We start from the raw sequence: 23,287 nt of genomic DNA, 5'->3' as shown, positions 1-23,287 counted from the left end.
ACAACATTTATCTTAGAATGTTGACTGACCTAAAGGCCCCATTCAAGGGCTGGGGACATAGCTCAGGGGCACACCACTTGCTTGGTGTGTGCAAAGTCTTGGGATTGAAGACCAGCACTGTAGAGACCTTTTCTTTTCTTTTACAGGTGAGGAGAGGCTGGGTGTTTCTGTTGGGTTTAAAGTATGTCTTGAGGTCTGGTTCCAAATGACAGTCAAGATCCAACACCATAGGATCATTCTGATGAAAGAGCAAGGATCTAAATTTTCTAGGTATTTTTCTCAGAACATGTGCAGACGTTAAAGACTGCAAGGTGTTGTGAAAGGCTGTAGTGTTTCCAGGGGTGGCCAGTGGTGAACACAGCTTGTTTTTTGTTTAATTTATCTTACTCAATGCACCTCTATAATCTAAGCACAAGTAAACACCAGGAAATGGGACCCTGTCATCAGTTCTGTCACTGCCAGGCCCTGAATAATGGACACAATGAATGTCCCTATCCATGGCCGTTCATAAAGTCAACAGTGTACTGAGAATATCTGGGAAGAATTGAATTCACAAAGCACATGATGTTTGAGCTCCTGCAGTGATTCTTTGAGACAAGGGATGATCCATGAAGTTTCTTTATGATATGGAGCTTAGAGGATGCAGGGACATTTCTAAAAGACATGGCTCTCTGTTTGATCACTGGAATGTCTGGCTTTAATTCTAAGAGTTCATGTACTAAGAGCTCATGTATTATTGAAATAAAAGTCAATATTATTTTAATATTTCATTTTATATTGATTTGACCTATTGATATTTATTTTTGGGGAAATAAATGGAAGGAATCCAAGCCACTGACATTTGCTAATCTTCTCAAATTAAAGCAAATAATGGATTAGTGAGAACACTGGGAGCCAATAATGTCACTTTAAGTGTGAAGAATTATTCCCTTTTCTATATTTTGAAACTCATTAATTTATGAATTTCTTAATTAAATCTGACATTTAATTGCATGAGAGTCTATGAATCACATGGATATTTAGTTGTTTGAAATCAAAGAGAAGCTGATAGGAACACTTTCTTGGAAGACTTTTTAATTTGTTCCTATGTTGGAAGAGAAGGCAAGAAATTCCAAAACTGAAATTCTTCCCAGGTATCTATGCATTTGTTCCTTTTTATAATTTTCCCAAGAAAACTTCTTAGAATTCTAAAATTATCTCTAATGGTATGTCAATTAAGTCACATTTTCCTTGGTAAGACAATAGAAAAGAAAATAAAGAAGAGAAAAAAATGAAGGAAATTGTGATCATTAGTAGTTTGTGGCCTGCCTTTGCCTACAGCTCAGTATTGTGCTGTGGTCAAAGTCTGAATTCATCCCACTTCTTCTTCAAGGCTTCAGTTCTGTCTTCTTTTACTGAGTCCATTCAGGGCGTGTTCCTAAAGCACAGATAAGAAGTGAGATTGTAGTTACATAGTGCAATGGGCCAATCTTGTTTCTAATTAGCTTTACACATAGGTAGTATTAGAGCTATGCTATAGAAAGAGTTGATTTTTTTTATAACTTTAGTTGTGCATTAAATCAGACTATTTTCCATTACCTTGACTTATTTAACTTAGTTATTAATTTTAAAAATTTATTATTTGTTTCTCAATAGAAAATAATTCTTAGTATGAACAAATTTTAAATTTTGCTTATATTATTTAAAGATTTATTTTTAATTATGTGTATCTGTGTGTGTCTGTAGATGGGTATGTGTACATGACTGCAGGTGCCACAGTGGCCAGGAGGGGGTGCCAGATATCCTGGTCCTGGAGTCACAGATGATTGTGAGGAGCCAGACATTGATGCTGGGAATTTAACTTGGGTCTGCTGTAACAGCAGTATGTGCTTATAACTTCTGAGCCATTTCTCTAGGTTCTAAACATATCTTTAAAATTTATATATAAAAAGAAAAATTTTTTCCTAACTTTATTAGATGTACCACTATAGTCTATTTGATTTATTACCAAAACACACATTTTGTGTGTATTCTTGGGTAGGAATATTTATAAATACAAAATACTGTTTATGTACTTATTTAATCATAAACTTTATGTCATAATATAGCTACTGCATTCCACTTTTAGTTTCTTATTTAATAATCCATCTTTAAGATAATTACATAACTATTTACAAAATTACCTCATTTTTAACTGTTGCTTGATATTTCATATTATAGGCATATTAGAAATGACCCATATTTCTCTACTGAAGGTCGTTCACATTGCTTCAAACCCTTTTCAGTGACTGTGGAGAGGTTGGAACAGTGCAGATCCAGAATAAATTATCTTGAACAATTTTTAGATCCATTAAACACATTCATTGTCCACCTGTGTCTGTGATCTGATATTATTTGTGATCATCACATGAAACTTTTCGAATGTATGACCAGGCCACAAGCTTTTGCTCACCCCAAAGCTATCACTGTTACCAGGCAGCAAATGGTAACATCAGAAGCTGACAGAGGCCTCCCCACTTAACTGTAATCTGCCTGTCTGATGCTTCCAACAATGAATCTTAAAAGCATGTCAGATTATGACTTTCTTTGCTTTATTTCTATAAAAACATCAAGAAGTTAGGACTACACTGCAACATGGAGTTTAAAGAAACCTAAACCTGTGTTCTCAGACCATACTTGGCTCCAGAATTAATTATATAAACTATTTTTTCTTTGAGGCAAGAGCTTTAATTTATTAATTAATTACTGTTATTTTATATATTTGGCTCCAGAATAAACTCTAAACTATCTCTTTTTGAGGTGATAGGTGTTTTCCTTAATTATTTAGTTTTTTAGTTAGTTTTTTGATTTTTACATTGACACATGTTACTGGATATAGGGACCCATGTAAGCTAGTCCACCATTCTGCTATTGAGCCGTATCTTCAGATCATATGCTTGCATCAATGTAGGCTTTCTTATTTAAGTGCTTGTGTGTTGCAACTCAATATTATGAAAATATTTCTGGTATGGGACAATGGTCTGTATTTTGTCAATTATATTTTAAATAAATGCTGATTGGCCAGTAGCCAGGCAGAAAGTATAGGTGGGACAACCAGACAGGAAGTAGAGGTGGTTCAATGAGAACAGGAGAATTCTGGGAAGAGAAAAGCTTGGTCAGCAGTCCTGGCCCAGCCACAAAAGAAGCAAGATGTAACTACCCTGGCAAATAAGGTACCAAGCCATGTGGCTAACACAGATAAGAATAATGGGCTAATATAAGTTGTAAGAGTTAATAAAAAGCCTGAGATAATGGACCAATCAGTTTTTAACTAATGCAGACCTCTGTGTGATTTCCTTGGGACTTAATGACTATGGGAACCAGGCAAGACAAGGACTGGGTGGGTCAAAAAAAAAACATTGAAATTACTACTAACACCTGAGGTTGTCCTAATGGCCACACAGGTGCTATCTATTACAAGAATGTGCCCATGTACACACAGAGAAAATCCAAACAGATATTTAAGAAGTGATTCTGCTTTTAGGATGTGTTGAGGCTGTTTACCTAAGTCTTATTCATCAAACACCAAATTCCAAAATGAGATGCAATGCACATACAAGCAGGCAAACTGAAAAGCAAGCAGAAGAAGACAAGGGTAGCAGACACAATCCTGTGTTACTGTGAGTTGTCACAGGGGTGGCCCTGCAAGCCCAGTGAGCAAGACTGAGAAAAAATAAACTGTAGAAATGATGATCTTTGTATGAATGCAACTATACATTTAGAGTTAGTAATGCTTATGGAGGAAAGAAAAGAGCCCCCAATAACTTTAGCTAAAATAAAAGGCATGAAAATTAAGCTCCTCCCTTTTAGTTTGACTTGGGCTGACCACCACACCTCTGTCAAACTTTTCAAAAGTAGGCTTCCCATGGCAAAGACTTGCCAATAAACATTGTCATTAGTCTCCTGAATTCAGATCTCAGATGGATTTCTTTGCCCTTGCCCTTACCTTACAATGTGTTAGAAGCCTGCAGAACTGAAGACATGAGTGTGGAGGTTACCATGACACTGCAGGTTAGTGTCTGCCAAGAATTCAAAGTCCTCTTGGAGATGTCCATTGTCAAATCCACAGAGATGAATTACACGCATGAACATGTTAAAACAACACTCCAACTTTATGCAGTACACCAGATGACTAGAATTTGTTCTCCGTAGAGTCTCAATTCCCAGATGCTTTGAACAGAATCTATAAATGGAAAATCTGAAAACCATTTTCAAACCAGTGCCCCTACCTATGCCCAGGTGGGAAACTCAGCAAAACGTTTTAGGGATGAGAGAAACAAGTCTTTTTTTGGGGAAAAAGTATAAATGCTATCACATTTCCTCCCAATGAACTTGATACACTGCCCTTGAGTTAAATATGCACAAGAAGCCACCATCAACATAATTTCTGGACAACTGGCTACATGGGAGTGGTATATGGAGGAAACCATTGGCAGCAGGGGTTTGGATTCTACACACTCATGCAAAAAGCTGGACATGCTAACGTTCAACTTTAGCCCCAAGTGCCCAGCCAATCTAGCCAAAATGGAGAACATGTACCACACTCTCACACATACACTTACATACCACATGGAAACATATACACACAAGCCACACAATATACATTCAGATCACACACACACACACACACACCACCACCACCACCACCACCACCACCACCACCACCACCACCACCACCACCACCCTAAACAACTCTTAGGTGAGTTTAAGAGCGGTTTGAGCCAGACCCTTGCTAAGCATCTGTAATTGCTCCATAGCACTGGCACCTTTTCTCAACATCCGCTATGGCTAGGAATGCAGCTTCTTCTCAGATGCCCCCAAAGCATCATAGCATTTTTGTGTCAGCTGAAATGTTTAATTGAACTTTGAGGAGCCAGGCATGCAGAATAAACTCACCTCATAATAATATTGGATGAAGCATGTTTAGAAGCAGTTGTGTTCACCCATTTTCAGCATCTTGCATCAGACTCCAGGGTCAAGCCAGATAGACAGCATTTATTTATGTATTTATGCTGTGACTTAATCCTTCCTTCCTTCCTTCCTTCCTTCCTTCCTTCCTTCCTTCCTTCCTTCCTTTCTTCCTTTGTGAGATAAAGCTTTATTATGTATTCCTGGTTGGCATGTGACTCTTTATGTTTACCTGGGTGTCTTCCAACTCTGTTTTCTATTCTTAAGCATGAAGACATTCTCCCAAGATGTAGGACTTGGTTTCTGCTTGAGGGAAACTATGTAGCTCAACAGTAATTTTTATATTTGGTAATGCAATGTTCATTAAGGTTCCCTGTCTGGCCTGGATGGTGTTATTTCTCCCCCCATACTTCCCAAACCTGCTGATCTTCTGGACATGGCGCAGGAACAAGCCTCTGTTTTTAGAAGGGATAAAGGCTGATGGTCAGCTGGAGAGCTGCTTTCTATGCTTGAGCCCTGTGGCCTGTTCCAGTTATATGGATACACTCAGCTTCTGGCATCAGATTCCAGGGTGAAACCAGACAGACAACATTTATTTATATATTTGCATTGTGATTTAAACCTTACATATACAATCCATTGCACATGCAAGCAGGTGCTCTGACACTGAGTTACACCCTGTGACACACTATTGCCAAAAAGACTTCGCTTCTCTCTTCCCAAATATGTTCTGGGGTTGGCTGCTCTCTCAGCTGGACTTTCTTGTTTCTAGAGAGAAATCTGGCTCTCATCCTGTAGAGTCAGGGAGTCCTTTCCTGTTAGGCTTTGACTCTCTGTGGAGAGGCTGAAATACTATCTTGCTTTTTAGGGAGCTCCTCTACACCTGCAGACACCTATGGAGAAAGTATCTAGTTTCGTTCCAAATGTCTAGGACCCAGGAAATTTCAGGGATAGTAATTACATGGTCTCTTCCTGTCAGTGTAGTGACTGAATTCAAAGTAGGAAGGCCAGCCATCAGTGAATACTATCCTGAAGCCCTGGTGAACAGGTGTGTGTGTGTGGTGTTTGTATGTGTGCTGTATGTGTGTATGTGTGCTGTGTCTATATGTCTGTGTACTGTGTATGTATGTGAGTGTGTGCATGGTATGTATATATATGTGTGTGTTTGTATGTGTGTGGTGTGTATTTGTGTGTGTAGTATGTATGGTGTGTCATATGTGTGGGTGTGTGTGGTGTCTGTGTATGTGTGCTGTTTAGTATGCATATGTATGTATATGTACTATGTATACATGTGTGAGATGTGTATTTGTGTGTGTATGTATGTTTTGAATGAATATATGCGTGTTTGGCATAAGAAAGATAAGAAGTATGTGACTCATTTCTGGGAGAAGGTGTACAGTGTCCAACCTTGCCACCACTGCTGTGGCCAAAGAAGCCCATTAATAACCATACTTACCCAGGAAAACCAAACAGACTTGAAACAGAAACAAACACCCTCTATTAATTAAAGAGTACCTCCAGACACCTCTGGCCTAGGTGTTTAGGCAAATTCCTGAAAAGACAATGGGAAGATCCCCAGTGGAACTCCCTAGAATGATTCCTATCTACATTCTTCTAAGCAGCCATCTTCGAATCTTGGGCTCTCCATTGTCTATTCACACAGCACTGCTGACACAGGACAAGAAACCCTGTAGGCACTTGGTGTGCATGGTCCAAGGGAGAGATCAGCTTGTCCGAGATTTCCTAGAGAGATGGATCCACAGCAACCCTGGATACATGATGGGAAGTGTTTCTACACTTGACTTATGGGCATCGAAGGGGTATTGCCTATTGCCTCTTTTGAGCATGCAAATATTTCATGTGCAGAGGAGACTTACACTGCTTTATTCATGAGTTTTTGAACTGATATTTTGTCTTAAAGACATACAGAATTCCATTCTCTAATAAATCTCCTCATATTAAGATGTTTCTTCAAAATCTTTGTATCAACTCAAGTCCAGCTGTATAGATACCATATATGCTGTGAGGCTCCTGCCTGAATACTGTGAGTCCCAGCCACTCACCATGTGAGCAGATGATACTGTGTTATGTTCATGGTTAATGCTAACATGAGCCACGGGTGCTTCTAGGATAATGGATCAGCTATGAGTGACTCATTTAGTGGTGGTGATATGAGCTCTATCTGCTACCCAATCTTTTCCTATCTCAGTAGTGTTCAATAGATGTCACAATCACAGAGGCTGAAGAGAACTCACTCACCATCCACCTCTGGTACTGGGGTTTGATCTCAGGGCCTAATACATACTAGGCAAGTCCTCTAGTACAGAGATATTCTTGGTATTATCTATCTATCTATCTATCTATCTATCTATCTATCTATCTATCTATCTATCTATCTATCTATCATCATCATCTATCTTTCTCATCTATCATTTTAATCTATTCATTTCCATGTGTGTGCAGGTATAGTTTTGAGGACTGAAGTTCTGTGTCAAGTGTCTTTCTTGATTACTTTACAGTTTATCTCTTGGGATCAAGTCACATGCTGGACCCATAGCTTGAAAATTCTGTCTGGATTCGCTAGCTATTCTGCCTTGGCAACCCTCTGGCTCTTTCTCTTGATAGTTAGAAATATGGGTGGCTTCTGCTTTTCATGTGGGTTCTGAGGATCTGAATTCTAGTCTTCATGCTTGCACAGCAAGCATTTTATCCACTGAGCCTCTCCCCAGACGTATTCATATTTTATTCTTATTTTGAGTCAGAGTTTTCCTAAATTACTCAAGCTGGCCTTGAACCTGTGCTGTAACCTAGGCTGTCCTGGAATTTATGATCTTTCTGCCTCAGCCTGCTGAATAGCTCTGACAGCAGTTCTGTGTCATCAGACTTCATTGTTTTTAGATGTTTTGAAACAGGGTCTCACATGTCTTGCAGGTTGAGATAGAATTCATGAACCAGGGCTAGGGGTGCAGGTGTGTGTTACTACACCTGGCTGGTGAAGCTATCTGTAGAGGACATCATAACTGTTCTAGGCAATGGGTCCAGATCAGCACTCAGCCACCTAATAGTCCATTTGGTGCATAGCAGTGTGTTGGTGGTGATGGTCAGGGTGTGTGTGACAGTGTATATAACAATAACATATGTGCAGGCATTGGTGGCAATTGATACTAAACTCTCATCCATCTGCTTGAGCTTAGCAGATTTGACATCTTGACATTGGCCACAGTGCACTCAAGGCTGCAAAGGCTTGCAACAGTGATGAAATTTCTGGGCTCCATCACAATGACTTTCAGGCAGGGCAAGTCTATATCGTAGTTGGACAGTCAGAAAAAAGCTCTTCCATTCAGTTTGGTGAGAAACAATCTGTGGTGGTCATGTGCCCCAGATTGCTTTTACACAGGGCTTTGTATATGCTTCATAAGGTCTCTACCACTGAGTTCTAACCCCAGCCCTGTGAATATGCATCTAAGAATTAAAAGAAAATCGTTTTCTGCTCTCTAATCTGTTGGTGAGTAAGTCTTCATAATTACTTCCCATAATTTTTATTTCTGTGGTATCAGGCACAAAATATTTTTTTTGGTCCTCTGGCTTTCTTTAGTCTTGTTAAAGTTTGTCAACTTTATTTACTTATTTTTGAAAAAGCAAGTCTTATTTTTATTGTACTTTCTATTGTGTTTATATTTTTTCCTCATTTTCTGTTTTAGGACCCTTTGTTTTGATTGCTATTTGTGTCTTTTGTAATTTAGGATTTTTTTCTGTTTTTCTTAGATGTTTGAAGTTTATGGAGGTTAAGTCCTTTCTGTAACAGGCTCCCAGACCTGAACAAACTGATTCCATGTGGGAAATGTCTTTCATGTCATAAAACTCAGCATGTAGATAGTACCACCTGCCAAAATGAAAACGAAGACCTAACTTATCAAAGTCCACAGTTCTGGGAACATTTCTAAATGTACTAACTTTGCTTTTTGGCTTCTGTTGCTCTGTGTCTGGCTAACTGTTCTTATTAATTGAAGTATACCAACCCAGGACATGGTTTTTGTGCTTAAAACTCACCCCGAGAAAGACTTGGGACTACACTAGGATCCTGAATACCCATTGTGGTTTCCAGCCAGCTAATAAAGTCTTTCCATTGGCTTAAAGCTGTGTGCATGGAGTCTTCTCTGGTGGATACCCCATAGCACTTTATTGCTTTCAAAATTTAAATGTTTATCATGAAGCTCTCTTCTTTGTATGCTTTTCCTGAATCAAGATGTCATCTAAGTTCGTCTTCTGATCTATCATGTTCAAAGGTTGGTTATTAAATGTCTAATCATTTGCAAACTTTGCCATTTTCCTTCTGCTTTGTGATTGCACAGAAATCATTCTTCTCAGATTTGTTAAGACTTGTTTCATGATTTAACATGTCATCTGTCTCTTTGGGTTGCGATTTGTATAAAATGTGTCTTCCCAGTCCTCACTTTTCAAACTTAGTATGTACATAAATCTAAACATTATTTTATTTTATTTTTTTGTAGCCATCATGTGCTGAAGCATTTTTCTTTTTCATATAGAATTTAATCTATTGATGTTTGACTATGGTATTAAGAAAATTTCGCATCAGATAAACAAACATGGATGAGTAAATTTTTCATAAATAAAATTTGGAAATAATATGTATTTAAAAAATTTAGGACTCTAAAGGGGCTGCTGACCTGACATAAACATTTGATTTGAGATTCAGATGTATTTTGCATGTTACTTCTTGCTGCCTCCCACGGGCACTGATTTCCATGGCCCTGTGTTTCCCATCAAGCTATGATCTTCTAGTGAACTTTAGAATTTAAAGTATAGATGGTTATGGTGTTGCTTGCCCTGAGCATCAGACAATTTGTATTTTTTACAAAATATTTTTATCAAAATAAAAAACTAGAAACAATGAAGGATTCACAAGTAGAAACCAAACACCAGGAAAAAAATCCTCTTCTCTATATGTTCTGTGTTCAAAGAACAATGACCAAAACTTGCTAGTCAATTTGAGAAATTTACAAGCAAATCAAGAATATAACAGAAATTAAAACATAGAGTAACAAAATAAAGATAGACAAATAATAGTATGTGGCATAATATAGTGGGTTAACTCACAAATTTTGCTAAAACTAAAAGGACAAGGCAAAATGATGTAGGAATGTCCTTCTGTATGTGTGTTGCTTTTATTGGTTGATGAATAAAGTAAGTAAAATCTCATCTCTAAAACTCCCCAGACAAATACATTCTACACTTCAATTTATTTACTTAAATCATTAGTGTGATAATGGCACCTGTTTGCAAGATTTTCAAGAGTTAGGTTAATAATTGAATAACTCTAAAGACACAATTCTTTGTTCATACAAACCAGATTCAAGAATTAATCACAAAATATCATTATTCTCAACGGTAGTCATAAGAACTGAATCAAGGCCATAACTTCCAGTAATTCAAAACAATTTCAGGTGAAAGCATAATACTTGGAAGAAAGGTCTGTAATTAAAGAATTATAGTGAAGGTCATACCCTCATGGGGAAAATGGGATTAAGGCATGAGACACATTCATTATCGGATAATGGAAAAGAGTGTGCCAATTGTTGACTGGAGCAAGCTTCAGGCTAAATGTCACTGCTAAAAAGCTCAAGGTCACTGCTAATGCCAAGATCTAAGGTGGAAAGAGCACAGGATGAAGGACGAAGTTGAGGCTGTGGAAAATCCTAGCAGAGTATGTCAGCTCAGAGTGTGCTGGCAAGGGTCTTCATTTTTGTTGGAATTTTTTAAAATGTAAGAAGTTATTATAAAAATTTAAACAATATAGAAGGATAAAAAAGTCCAAATGACATCTGGGTGGTGATGGTGCACACCTTTAATCCTAGCACTCAGGAGACAGAGGCAGGTGGATCTCTGTGAGTTTGAGGCCAGCCTGGTCTACAAGAGCTAGTTCCAGAACAGCTAGGACTGTTACACAGAGCAACTGTGTCTCAAAAAACAAACAAACAAATAGTTCAAATGACCTCTACAATATTACTTAAAAAAAACCCAATAAATAATAATTTGTCTATAATTTCACACATTTCCTGACAACAGTGTCTGATATGGGAATTATATATATGTATACACACACACACACACACACACATATAATATTTATCCATGAAATAAGTATATCCATAACAAGATAATGAAAGATGCTAGATGGACAGACATATAGAAGAATAGGTGCATGGGTAGACAGGTGAAAAGATATTTTTCATGCAAGAGTGAGATAATTTTTATTTTTAATTAATAATTACTTAATTTGGATACCCTTCTGTATTGTGATGTTCTAAATTATTTTTGATGGCTGAATTATGTTCTGTTGTAGTGATGGTTCAGATTACTAAAAGCAGAACCTTTTGTGGTGAAAGGGTAGCTTTGGGTCTATTCCCAAATGGATGTAAAGAATGAGCAATAAGTTCCCACGCACTTGTTGTCAGCCAAAACAGTTCCCCGAGGGAGCATGGTCCATTCCCCAAGAATTTAATAAAGAGAGTTCAATGTCAGTTTGTTCTACAAATCTCAAAGCAACTGCTTCTTACTTGAAGTTCATAGCTAAGCACAAATTCTGACTTAAATGTGCTTTCTAGAAGAGCCTCTGCTGACACCTGTCTTCAGCATCATTCCCTCACCTCTTGTTGCATACTTAATGGAGCTACAGATTTGCCTCCTCTCCCTTTCCTTTCCTTCTCCTCCCCTCCACTCTCGCCTCTGCTCCCCTCCTCCCCCCTCCCCCTCCTTTCTGTTTTCTGTCTTGTCTCTTTCACTCTGGTTTTGTTTTCTGAGGCAGGTTCTTATGAGGTAGCCCAGGTTACTCTTGAACTTCCAATCAATCTGTCTTCATACCTCAGCATTGAGATTGTAGGCCCAAGTCTCTCTTACTGCTCTGTCCCTTTATGCTTTTTATTTTTTTTCCATTTTCCAGCCACTGTGACACAGAGGAAGAAGAATGGGCTTGCGTATTATGACTCTGTAAGATGTATCTCAGAAAGAAACCATTTGCCCATGTCCTTCTTTCATAACAGGAGGTTCCTTGAATTCTATTCAGAAACTATGGAAATCATAATTCCAGAATTCTGAAATCAAAGTTAATCATTGGCTAATGAGGGACTATTAAACTTTCTTCATAACAACTTACGAATCTGCCTCTTGCATATCTAATTCAGAAAGATTAGTGTAGTGACTAGTCTATCAAATAAAAAGCCATGGCTACAAATCTTAGTCTCTCAACACCTAGTCATTGAAGCATCTGATATGAGGTTTTACATTACTCTTGACCATCAGCCAGCTGCAGAATGATGACTACACATGCGAGAACTGAACTGATGAAAATGACTGGCATCAACAGAGTCAAAGTTGGGACACTGGTAAATCAAAGAAATGCAAGTATTTTGCTACATTTTTAACCCACAATCATTTAAACCATTTTTTCAATCAACAAGATGTTTTACTGGACAGGGATGGTAAGAAATTAGTTTTGGTATCACAAAGAGATGAATCAGAGTTTAAGAGTGCTTGCTGGTTTACCAGAGGACACAAGTTTAGCACCCATAACAGGGAATTCAACCACTAGAACTGAGGGGTTGTTAATTCCCGGAAGCATCTTACCAGTCCCAAGAACAAAATTTTGAAAAGTAAATGCAAACTAATTCCTTTATATATAAGATTAAATTTCACATAAACATAATAAATACATTAAATATTTTAAAAGTTAAATATATAATGATTAAGTGAGTTAGTACCTGTACACAAAAAACAGAACCTTGGTTCCCATTAAGTATATTATAATATATTTGTCCATCTATCCACTTATCTGCCTATTTATCTTTATCTATCTGTCTGTCTGTCTGTATATCTATCTATCATCTATTATCTAGTTATCACCTATCTATCATCTATCTACACATTCATCTCTATGACTATCTTTTACTGATCAGTCTATTTATTGTTCTATTTATTATTTTTGAGTGCTTATATAGAGAATAAAAACAAAAGAGAGAAGCATAGATTTAATAATTAAGTTGGAAGTGAAATGAAAGAAAATAAATGTGAAGTACCTTGAAAAAGAAGCAAGATTAAAATTGTATATTTAAGGGCATATTTTAAGCATATGATGGGAGGGCCATGATATCTTTTTTAGAAAGAGCCAATAAGAGAGCATTTGAGAGAAAAGAAGAACATAATGGTGAAATAAACAATAAAGATACCTAGCAGCTGTGTCTATATATGAAACTTCCCCATAGTTCCTTTTAATGGAGAATTCAAATTATTTATTTGAAGTATCAATAATTATAGTAAATTTACTCATATTCTCCTGAGATATTTAAAAATATAAAGGCAATTTAAAAATGAACTAAAATTGTTTAAGATAATTTCAAGAATTCTATAGAATTACTTTTATATTACCAACAAAATGTTCTTTTGTTAGTTGAGAGTCACACTTTCTAGAAGGATTCAAACAAAAGTGCTCTTTGTTTGATATCACTAAGAATGAGAGGTGTACCTAGTTGCAATCTTCTCTTTCCAAGATGAATATCTTTAGTTCACTGAGTGACCCTAACAGGATGTTTTCCCACCCAGTCATTAATATTGGGTTTGCTCTTATTGGCAACAACTCTTGAAGATTTCCAAGTCATAGAAGATATCTTATCGTAGGTTTTCTTGACTTGTGCTTCCTTTTTTTTTTGATTGAATTTTTGTTTTTCTTTTAAAATCTGCTTTCATTTTGATTCTCTTGGCTCATTCTATAGGAAACTATCTCGAAGTCAATGACACTGTGGAAAGTCAGAACAGTGTTAGAGCCTGTAATAAAACAGAGAAGCACAGTTCCAGGTAGAATGTTAAACATGGAAGACAATTAGTAACACTTAGAATTAATAAATGAGGATAATGAGCCATTGTTTCAAAGAACCTGAAGAAATTATTAGTTTTCTTTGAAGAACACAGCCTGCCTGTTCTTTAGTCTAATCCAACTAGTCTGGCTGAGGCTCAAGTAACAAATTAGATATGGATAGGAAGTTCTCAACTCATGGTCTTCAAGGATACATTGTTTTGTTGGGTCTTATAAAGGCTGTGCTGAAGTTCCTTGCAGCATCAAAAGAAAGAGACACCATGGCTGCCTCCAGGATGCTTCTGGTTCTGCTCTCTATGGCCCTGCTGGCCCTGACCTCAGCTCAAAGGGTCAATGAAGGTAAGAGGAAAAATGGGTCTGAAAATTCATGGAAAAGAGTAGAATTGGGCTGCTTCTTAAAAGAAATTAGTTAATATTCAGAGAGCAGACCATTAAAAGTATAGGCAACATTAGTTTCTGTATCATTTTTTCACTGATGGCAAAGAGATGTGTCTAAAAATCTGGGTGTATATTCTAAGACCACATCTTTACAGTGTAATGTTTACTATTTGAACATGCAGCAATTTTAAACACTCACTCTCTGTGTGAATAGGGTGAAAATTTTATAATTCACCTAGATATTATTTTTCTTTCCAACAAATACCTGAACATTTAGAAATATTGATAATTCTTATTAAACCTTCATGTTTGATGAAAGTTTGATTAATAGGTTCTTCTGCTGTTTTTCAAATACACATGCTTCCCAGGAAAAGCATTACAGTTCAGTGAAGTGCAGAGCTCCAATTAGAGCTCCAAAGTCTAAGCAACTTCTGAGTGAAAATATATCTTGAAAGGCTAGCAAAATTTGGGTACCCCAAGATACTATCAAAGCAATCTGTTGGTGAATAAAAATGAGTTTTTTATTTATGTAATGAAATAAAGTACCGCTTTTCTTTAATTCATTGTTTAAAAACAAGAGGCAAAATTGGAATATTCAAACAAATAAAGTTCTGGGTTCTGGTTGGTGGAATGAGGTCTTGATTAAGATTGTGTAAAATATACAATTTATGATATGATGGAGGAACTATGAAAATACTCATCAAGAATAAACAGTAATGGCTTTAGAGAATTGGACAGACTTGTGTTTGATTAAAAGAGTTTTGGATAGTTTCCTGAAAATAAGCAATCCTTGTTTGAAAAGCTTGTCTTCCGGGAAAAAGTTTTGTGGGTAATAAAGTCTTGCTAACAGTGAGTCACATGGTCATCGATGGTTGAATTCTCAAGTTGTACCGGTTTAGGAAATCAGATCATCAAGCATGTGCTACATTGAAAAGGAAAGAATTCAATTGGTTGGTTAATTTCCTTTTTAGTTCTTGTTTAGTACATCATGGGGACTAGGGTTCTACTTCCAGAAATGATGGCTCATTGCATTGAAACCACATATACATGTGTTTTGTGTATAATGTAAATCTTAATTTCCCCAGTAGTCTCTAAGGTGTTTCTTTTTCATATCTATATTTTCTTGTTTTATACAAGTACGGAGTTGGAATCAATTAAATCAAATCTTAAATTTATTATATATTTTTTGTTTAAAATCCTAGATGATGAAAATTCTCTTCAAGAGCAAGGTAAATCTTTATTTAAGGCTATGCTTCATTTTCATTCAGAATGTGTCATACTTTAACTTTTGCTTACATTTCTGTCACTTAGAAGTTCTGAAAATTGATATAAGATGTCTCAAAAAAAAAGATGTCTCAAAAGAGAGTGGAACCTCCAATGTTTTAGTAGTCCTCAGTCAGAGTGCTAAACATGAGCCAGTCTTTCACATCATGTCTCTTGGGTCAGTGAGATAATGTTTGTATATCAGCAGAACACATGCACACCAATCATTTTTGAATGTTTTTCTCTAAATAGTCCTGAAGGCCACGGTTGACAATGGAGTCACACATCCCTCTTTTGTTTATAAGAGTTTTAATGCCATTGACATATGTCTTAGTTAGGGTTTCTATTTCTGTGATAAACTACCTTGACCAAAAGCCATGCAGAGAGGAAAAGGTTTCTTTCACTTATGTTTCCATGTAACAGTCCATCACAGAAGTGAAGATGAAGTAGGAACTCAAACAGAGCAAGAATCTAGGAGCACGAGGCAATGTGGAGGTCAAGGAGGAGAATGGCTTACTGGCTTGTTCCTTAAAGTTTGCTCAGCCTGCTTTCTACACAACACATGTCCAGGGTTGTACTACTACTCCAATGGGATAATACCTTGCCCAACAATCACTAATTAAGAAAATGTTCTGCAGGCCAGCTTGTCTATAGCAGTATCTTATGTAGGCATTTTCTCAGTTGAGTTCATTTCTCTCAGATGACTCAAGCTTGTGTCAAGTTGACATACCATCAGACAGAACAACTTATAATTAATTTGAATAGTAAATATATTAGGTTATTTGCTTAAATATGGCTATTCAATCAGTAAATAGCCCATCAAGAAAATGACAGAATCAAATAAAATGAATTAATGAAAAAGTTTGTTGTTTAAATAAATTCTTAGAACTGGACCTGAAGGTACAGGTCTGTGTTCCTTCCTGAGGATGGTTCACAGGTCCAATGTCTACCTGGGCTGCAGAGAGAGTTCAAGTCTAGGTCATACAATTTAAAGTGAAAAATAAAGGAGACTTGGGTCAATGGTAGAGCACTTGCCTACCATTCTAGATTCTAGGTTCAATCCCATGACAGAAAATAAGCAAATGAAACCCTTGAAAGCCATATAGTCATTTGTTATAAGGATGCCTCCTGACATTTTAATAATCTTTCCACACAGTTTGTAATTCCATTTTAAACTTCTTCTTTGTGTTTGTGTGTGTGTGCTGTTCTTTCTTCACAGAATCCCCTGAAGGGGAAGACTCCCCTGACCCAGGTGAGATATTTCAGCTTCAATTGAATTATTGGGAATTATTCTGAATTACATCTAGCAACTTTTGGATTAATAGTCTGGTATAAAATTTGTCTAACTTCCCTTATTAAACCTATTTAGTTTTTAGTTCCACATTATAAAAGTTTCAAAAAATTGGAAAAAGGAACGACAACAATAATAACGTCAACAAAATGAGAAAGACAAGGAAAAAGAAAGAAAAGCAATGTTTGCTTTGTATCTATCTTTATGAGGTTCAATGTGGGGTTATTGTCTTCCTCTGCCTTTCCCCCTTACCTTGGCTGCCCTTGCAATGACACACACATTTAGCATTTCCTAAAAGAAACATTTTGCTTACTTATATTATCTCCTCCAATGTTAATTCAATGAAAAATATCACATTTACAACCATCATGGCATGACCTCTTTGTCATCACCAAGGGTGTAAGAGCTAAATGGGGCATAGGTTCATGGTGATTCTTTCTCTATTTTTAATCTTTTCTGAATGTGTGTTCTCTCTCCCCCAAAAGCTGGTTATCTCCGTGCTGGGCTAAAGGAAATAAAGAAATATGGTCAAGAACAACTAAGTCAGCATAGCAAGAAGGCTAAGGATCTCATACAAAGTGGAGGGAAGCTCAACCAAGGAAAAGGCCAAGGCGTTAATCTAGGCTCTGACAGTGAAGGTTTGAGAGGTCGGAATCGTCAGAGTCAAAATCAACAAGGAAGAGGTGGCCAACGAGGACGTGGTCGTGGGGGCCAGAGAGGTGAGAACGGCCAGAATGCAAAAGGTGGCCAGAAAATACAACGTAGAAAAGATGGCAAGAGAAATCAAAGGGGTCAGTATGACAGCATTCCTGGTGACCAGTGAAAAGGAGAGCCAGCTAAAGATAGCCTCCAACTATTTCCTAGGGACTAATTAAACTCTGCCATTTAGTGAATTGCTCTTTAAATTCCTCATGTTTTTCTCATTTATCTGAGTTTTGCATCTTGTTTTTCTCTCTAATACTCTTTCCCCATGTGTTCTTGCCATGATTCTACCTGCCTCACATCTATACATCAAAGGCCCTCTTCCTTCTGACAGCAGAAATTTTTCTTCTGTGCTGTCAGTCTCTCTCTCATTAGATTAATTTAATGTGTTCCCAAGTTCTCGCTCTCTTATCATCTCCCTTCTCTTTCTTCTTCCTTCTTTTCCCCCTCTCCTACCCACTCCCTTGTCCTGTTCTCTCTCTTAATGTGTTTGTTTGTTTATTTGCTTGTTTTGAGACAGAGCTTCACTTTGTAGCCCAGGCTGGTCTAGAATTCACTATGCAGTCCAAGTTAAAATCACATTTGATGGTCTTCCTGCCTTAGCCTCTGGAGTTCTAGGGACACAGACATAGGGCATGACATCCAGCAATATAATGTATTTTAATGAGCCTACTGGATAGTGAAGGTATCAGGCATACATGTTTATGACTATTTGACTCCTAAAGTCCTTCTCTTTCTTTCAGAGAATAACTGAGAACTTTCAGAAGAGCAAAAACCACTTGGCTCTTCCTTTCCTCCAGCTCAAAGCATCAATAAAATCACCAGCATGTATATCATGGCTCCTGTTTTCCTTCTAGGACTATGGCTTTTCATAGAGAATACTGATCTCTTGCTCTTGAGTTTTACAGGCACTTAGATTGTAGGGATAAGTCCCACCCCTTAGGGGGCGTGTTAGCCTCGGGCTAATGTTTACCTATAAATCTGGCGAGCAGCTGCTGCTTTCCTGGTCTCTGCAGGAATGGTGGTTCTGTAAGTCTATTTCATCATTAAAGCTGTATATATTTTTACAATCTGTCTGCATTCGTTTACGCGTTACATTAGATGTTAGTAATTGATTGATGGCTCAACATGTTTTTAAAAGCAACGGTAATATTTTTGTAAACAGTGAACAAATTATCAATAATCAGCTTTTTCTTAGTTCAAGAAGATACTTACATTGTGAGCTTCTCTGACAATATTTGAATGCCCAAGTGTCATTTTGCCACCTTTATCTTGGGTTTAAGAGAGTCCCCAGGACTATGAGAAGCAAGGGCAAAAGCCCACAACAGAGTCTTCTTTCCTTACAGCTTTCAGAAAGAATGAACCCATTTACATCTTGCAATTTTAGCATTCAGAACTGTAACAGAAAACATACAGCACATTTGTGTGGTTGGAAATCCTCTTCTCCCCGCCAGTTTGGGAATCTTGGTTACTGTAGCTTAGAAAAAGTTATATAAGGAAATTCACTTACCAGATATTTTTCATGAATAAACATAGAAGAAACATAGCATGTGTATTCAATTCTGGCCCCTAAGCTTCTGAGAGAAGAGAGACAGGGAGGGAGAGTGAATGAGATAGAGGGGTTGGGGGATTGGGGGAGGAAGGGAAGGAGGGATGAAGAGAGAGAGAGAGGGAAAGAGAGAGGGAGAGGGAGAGGGAGAGAGAACTGACTATAGGCAAGCCTCTGGAAACTAGTGGACTCAATACAGTCATTGTAGCGACTGTATTTCACCTAGATATTTGCTTTCCAGATTACATTAACATGTGGAATGCAGAAAGCTCAAAAAGCAGAAAATAAAAACGAACACTACAATGGCCCCCACTAAGGTTCTAAGGTTCTTGCTTTTAGCATTAGCATTAATGGAGAGGTTAAGACAATCTGAAAATCTGATCAGAGAAGCCTGCATATCTCACTGTTCCCCCCCCCCCCCTTTATCCTACCAACTACTAAAGTAATCTGTTAACTCTGTAGGTAGCCTTGGGGGAATTGCACAAGGCAAAATGTATGCAACACATAAACTGTAGTTGAGTTTACAAACGTTTGAAACTGACTTAGGAGAGGATGAAGCGACAAACGTCTGCATATCTTGCAAGAAGACTGGGATCATTTACAATGATATTTCCCAATTTTCCATGACAACATTTGCCTAAAGCCTAGAAAAAAGAAGGAAGTGGAGTAAAAATAAGACACAATATACTATAACTCAGTCATGCAGCATAATGGATACTAATTTCCTATGCTTACCTCTGTTACCCCCTAGTCGGACCATGCAGTCCCCATAGTGAAGGTCAGATCCCAACAACACTGCCTTATGTTACACAGGGTGAAAGAATGGGCAGAACATTAACAGATAAACCAGACACATCACTTTTTTCTTTGTTTTACAATAAGTTCCCAGCTACTGTTCTTGCTTGTTTAAAGTTGACCAGTCTTCTAGTTCTTTCTTCTGCTAAAAGTTCTAATTTCCATTTCTTTTCTCATTCATATTGGGGTATCTTCTAGTCCCCCAGAGAAATGTGAAGTTTGCTCACATTGAAACAAATTTCTTGATCAGGAGATACTATTCGTCTGTAAGCACAACTTTACAGTGTCAACGAGTGCCTATGTTAGTTTGAAATGCTGAGAAAGCGATGTCTGTCCGCACTACTCCTTCAACATTCTTCTCATTATCAGTACAATGAACAGCAAACTCCACTTCAATCTGCTGCTCACAGTATCATTCCATTTTTGGTCCATATCTGTCCATCTACACTGAAATACCAGAATGTGTGTGTAGAATTAGCTGTACATTCTTTTCTGATTTCCCGTCCTCCTCCACAGTCCAAATCACATGACAGCTCTCTGTGAGCATGTACCCTAATACCCAGTCACCACCCCTCGTCCTTTCAGCTTTAATAGCACATTCTTTTTAGAGACAGTGTCTTATACATCCCAGGCAAACCTGACCCTAATATGGCCTAGCATGACCTAGAACTCCCGAGTTTCTTGCCTTTGTCTTTCAAGTGCTGGTGTTACAGGCGAGCCCTACCACACATGTCTAAAACACCTTTCTTTCTCTGTCTTACATTTATCGTGATTGTGTCCATGTACCATCTTCTATTGTGTTCTGAGTTTCTAAAGAGCAACAACAATGCTTTTCATCCCCAGTGCTGACAACATGTCTCTGCCAGAGGGATTATTTCAAAATTGCTGAAACTCAGGGTTTGGAAAAATGTCTCAGAGTTTAAAAGTCCCTACTGTTTTGCAGAGAACCCAAGTTTGGTTTCCAATAACCATATCAGATGGCTTACAACCACCTGTAAATATAGATGCAGTGGACCAAAAAAATCTTCTTCTGTCCTGTGTGGGCACCTGCACTCATATGTTTATACACAGACACACATGTATATACATAAATAAAAATAAAAAAAATAAATCTTAGAAATGATAATGAAGAGTATATTGATCTTAATATATTTGGTTATAGAAGTTTAATTTTTATTATTCTAACTTTTTGATTACCTTCCTGATCTGAGGTAGAGTTACCCCATACCCAAAGATATGACTAGCCTGGAATGAAATTCACAGTAGGTTATATCTATATGTTTTGTCTTATGACATGAAAATGTGATAGATTACAAAGTAGGGAGAGAGAGACCATAGCCATAATCATGTCTGCTTAAGGATAGAATTAGATTGACTAGCCATCTAGCCCTTGTAGGCAAAACTGTTTAAGGAAGAAGTCAAATACATACAATTTTCTGCTATTGAAAAGGTTGGGGAACCTCCCCTACAGTGTCATGTGTTATTGGGGATATGGCTCCTTTCTCAAGGATCTTGGGTCTTGTTAATAATTTAAGAAAGAACTCAGGAAAAGAAGACAAATTTATTAGTGTTCAAAAGAGTAATCATCCAACAGGCAAACTGTGAATCTCTGCAACTTCTTTAAAAAAAACCATTTATTTATTTGTTACATATACAATATTCTGTCTGTGTGTATGTCTGCAGGCCAGAAGAGGGCACCAGACCTCATTACAGATGGTTGTGAGCCACCATGTGGTTGCTGGGAATTGAACTCAGGTCCTTTGGAAGAGCAGGTAATGCTCTTAACCACTGAGCCATCTCTCCAGCCCTCTGCAACTTCTTATAGAGGAGAAAATCATGTTGCTTCTAAATAGTCATATGGTAGGTAAGGAGTATACGGCTTCAGAGAAAACCAATTAAGAAGCTCAAGTGTTAGAGAAAATATACTTAGAGAACATAACATCTCACCCATTTCCTCCCGAGGGCTTTGCATTTACTTTGTCATCGTTTTTTCTCTTTTTTTAAGGTATTTTTTTTTTTTTTATTGACCTATAACATACATACGCAGGAATACACACAAATCTTAGGTTTACAACCTGGCATCTTTTCTCAGAATGTTCTTTGTTACTAAGTTCCTATCACCCAAGTACTTTGGAATTTGGCAGCTGGTTAAGAGAATAGAACTTGGATCCAGATAGTGGGAGTTCAAACTCAGTTGTATCACACACTAACTCAATGACTTGCACCAAATTAAATCTCTGTCTCAATTTTCATGTTTGTTATACAGAAATGACAACACAACTAATTTAATGGGGTTTAAGTAAGGATTAAGAATTGAATACATTAATATTTAAATTTATGTGCCTGGCGCATAGTAAGCAGCAAGAAAGATTTACTCATTAGAAAAATTATGTTGAGCAAGGCATAAGTCAGGGGGAAGATTGAGGAAGAATCTGAGGGAACAAACAGTTATTTGAAGGTCTGAGATGATCTTGAAAGTAAAAAAAAAAAGATATAATGAGCCAGAAAACACTAAAGCTATTTTATAGCCTAGAACTACATGGTAAAGCTACAGACCATCAAAGCTTGGATACAGTTTCCAGATCAACAGCATAGCAATTTTTTAAATTGATTTTTATTGAGCTCTACGTTTTTCTCTTCTTCCTGTCTCTCCCCTCCCCTTCTACCCTCTCCCAAGGTCCCCATGCTCCCAATTTACTTAGGAGATTTTGTCATTTTCTACTTCCCATGTAGATTAGATTTATGTATGTCTCTCTTAGGGTCTTCATTGTTGTCTAGGTTCTCTGGGATTGTGATTTGTGGGCTGATTTTCTTTGCTTTATGTTTAAAATCCACCCATGAGTGAGTACATGTGATAATTGTCTTTCTGGGTCTGGGTTACCTCACTCAAAATGATGTTTTCTAGCTCCATCCATTTTCTGCTGCCTAGTACTCCATTGTGTAAATGTACCATATTTTCCTTATCCATTCTTTGGTTAAGGGGCATTTAGGTTGTCTCTAGGTTCTGGCTATGACAAACAATGCTGTTATAAACAGAGTTGAGCACATGTCCTTGTGGCATGATTGAGCATCTTTTGAATATATACCCAAAAGTGGTATTACTGGGTTTTGAGGAAGGTTGTTTCCTAATTTTCTGAGAAATCGCCACACTGACATCTAAAGGGGCTGTACCAGCTTGCATTCCCACCAGCAGTTACGGAGTGTTCCTTTACCCCACAATCTCTCCAGCATAAGTTGTCATCAGTGATTTCCATCTTGGCCATTCTTACAAGTGTAAGATGGAATCTCAGAGTTGTTTTGATTTGCATTTCTCAGATGACTAAGGATGTTATTTTTCTGGTATTATTTCTCCAGACCATTTTATAATAATTATATTTGAAATTTTGTTCTGTGTTAGCTATCTTCTGTTCCACATGAGCAATTATGAATGAATTAAAATGAGCAATTAAAAAACATACAGCACAAAGATAATTTATTAGTTTGGCTTTCCTGATAT

The 23,287-nt window shown here is 37.4% G+C and overlaps 1 protein-coding gene across 3 annotated transcripts in view; it reads right to left on the bottom strand.

Annotated features, from left to right (window-relative positions):
- Nucleotides 1-5,422: 5,422 nt before the first annotated feature.
- The window catches only part of LOC142855913 (acidic proline-rich protein HP43A-like), a 301,657-nt gene continuing 283,792 nt past the window's right edge, over nucleotides 5,423-23,287 (bottom strand). For all 3 annotated transcript variants that reach the window (XM_075982523.1, XM_075982522.1, XM_075982521.1), the window contains exon 4: nucleotides 5,423-5,434. In XM_075982523.1, coding sequence (XP_075838638.1) covers nucleotides 5,430-5,434 — 5 coding nt within the window. In that variant the 3' untranslated portion in view covers nucleotides 5,423-5,429. The remainder of the gene's footprint in view (nucleotides 5,435-23,287) is intronic.

The sequence above is a fragment of the Microtus pennsylvanicus genome, chromosome 8, assembly GCF_037038515.1.
Source record: "Microtus pennsylvanicus isolate mMicPen1 chromosome 8, mMicPen1.hap1, whole genome shotgun sequence".
Taxonomy (NCBI): Eukaryota; Metazoa; Chordata; class Mammalia; order Rodentia; family Cricetidae; genus Microtus; species Microtus pennsylvanicus.
The sequence above is the reverse complement of the archived record's forward strand: the minus strand, read 5'-3'. Positions and strand labels throughout refer to the sequence as shown.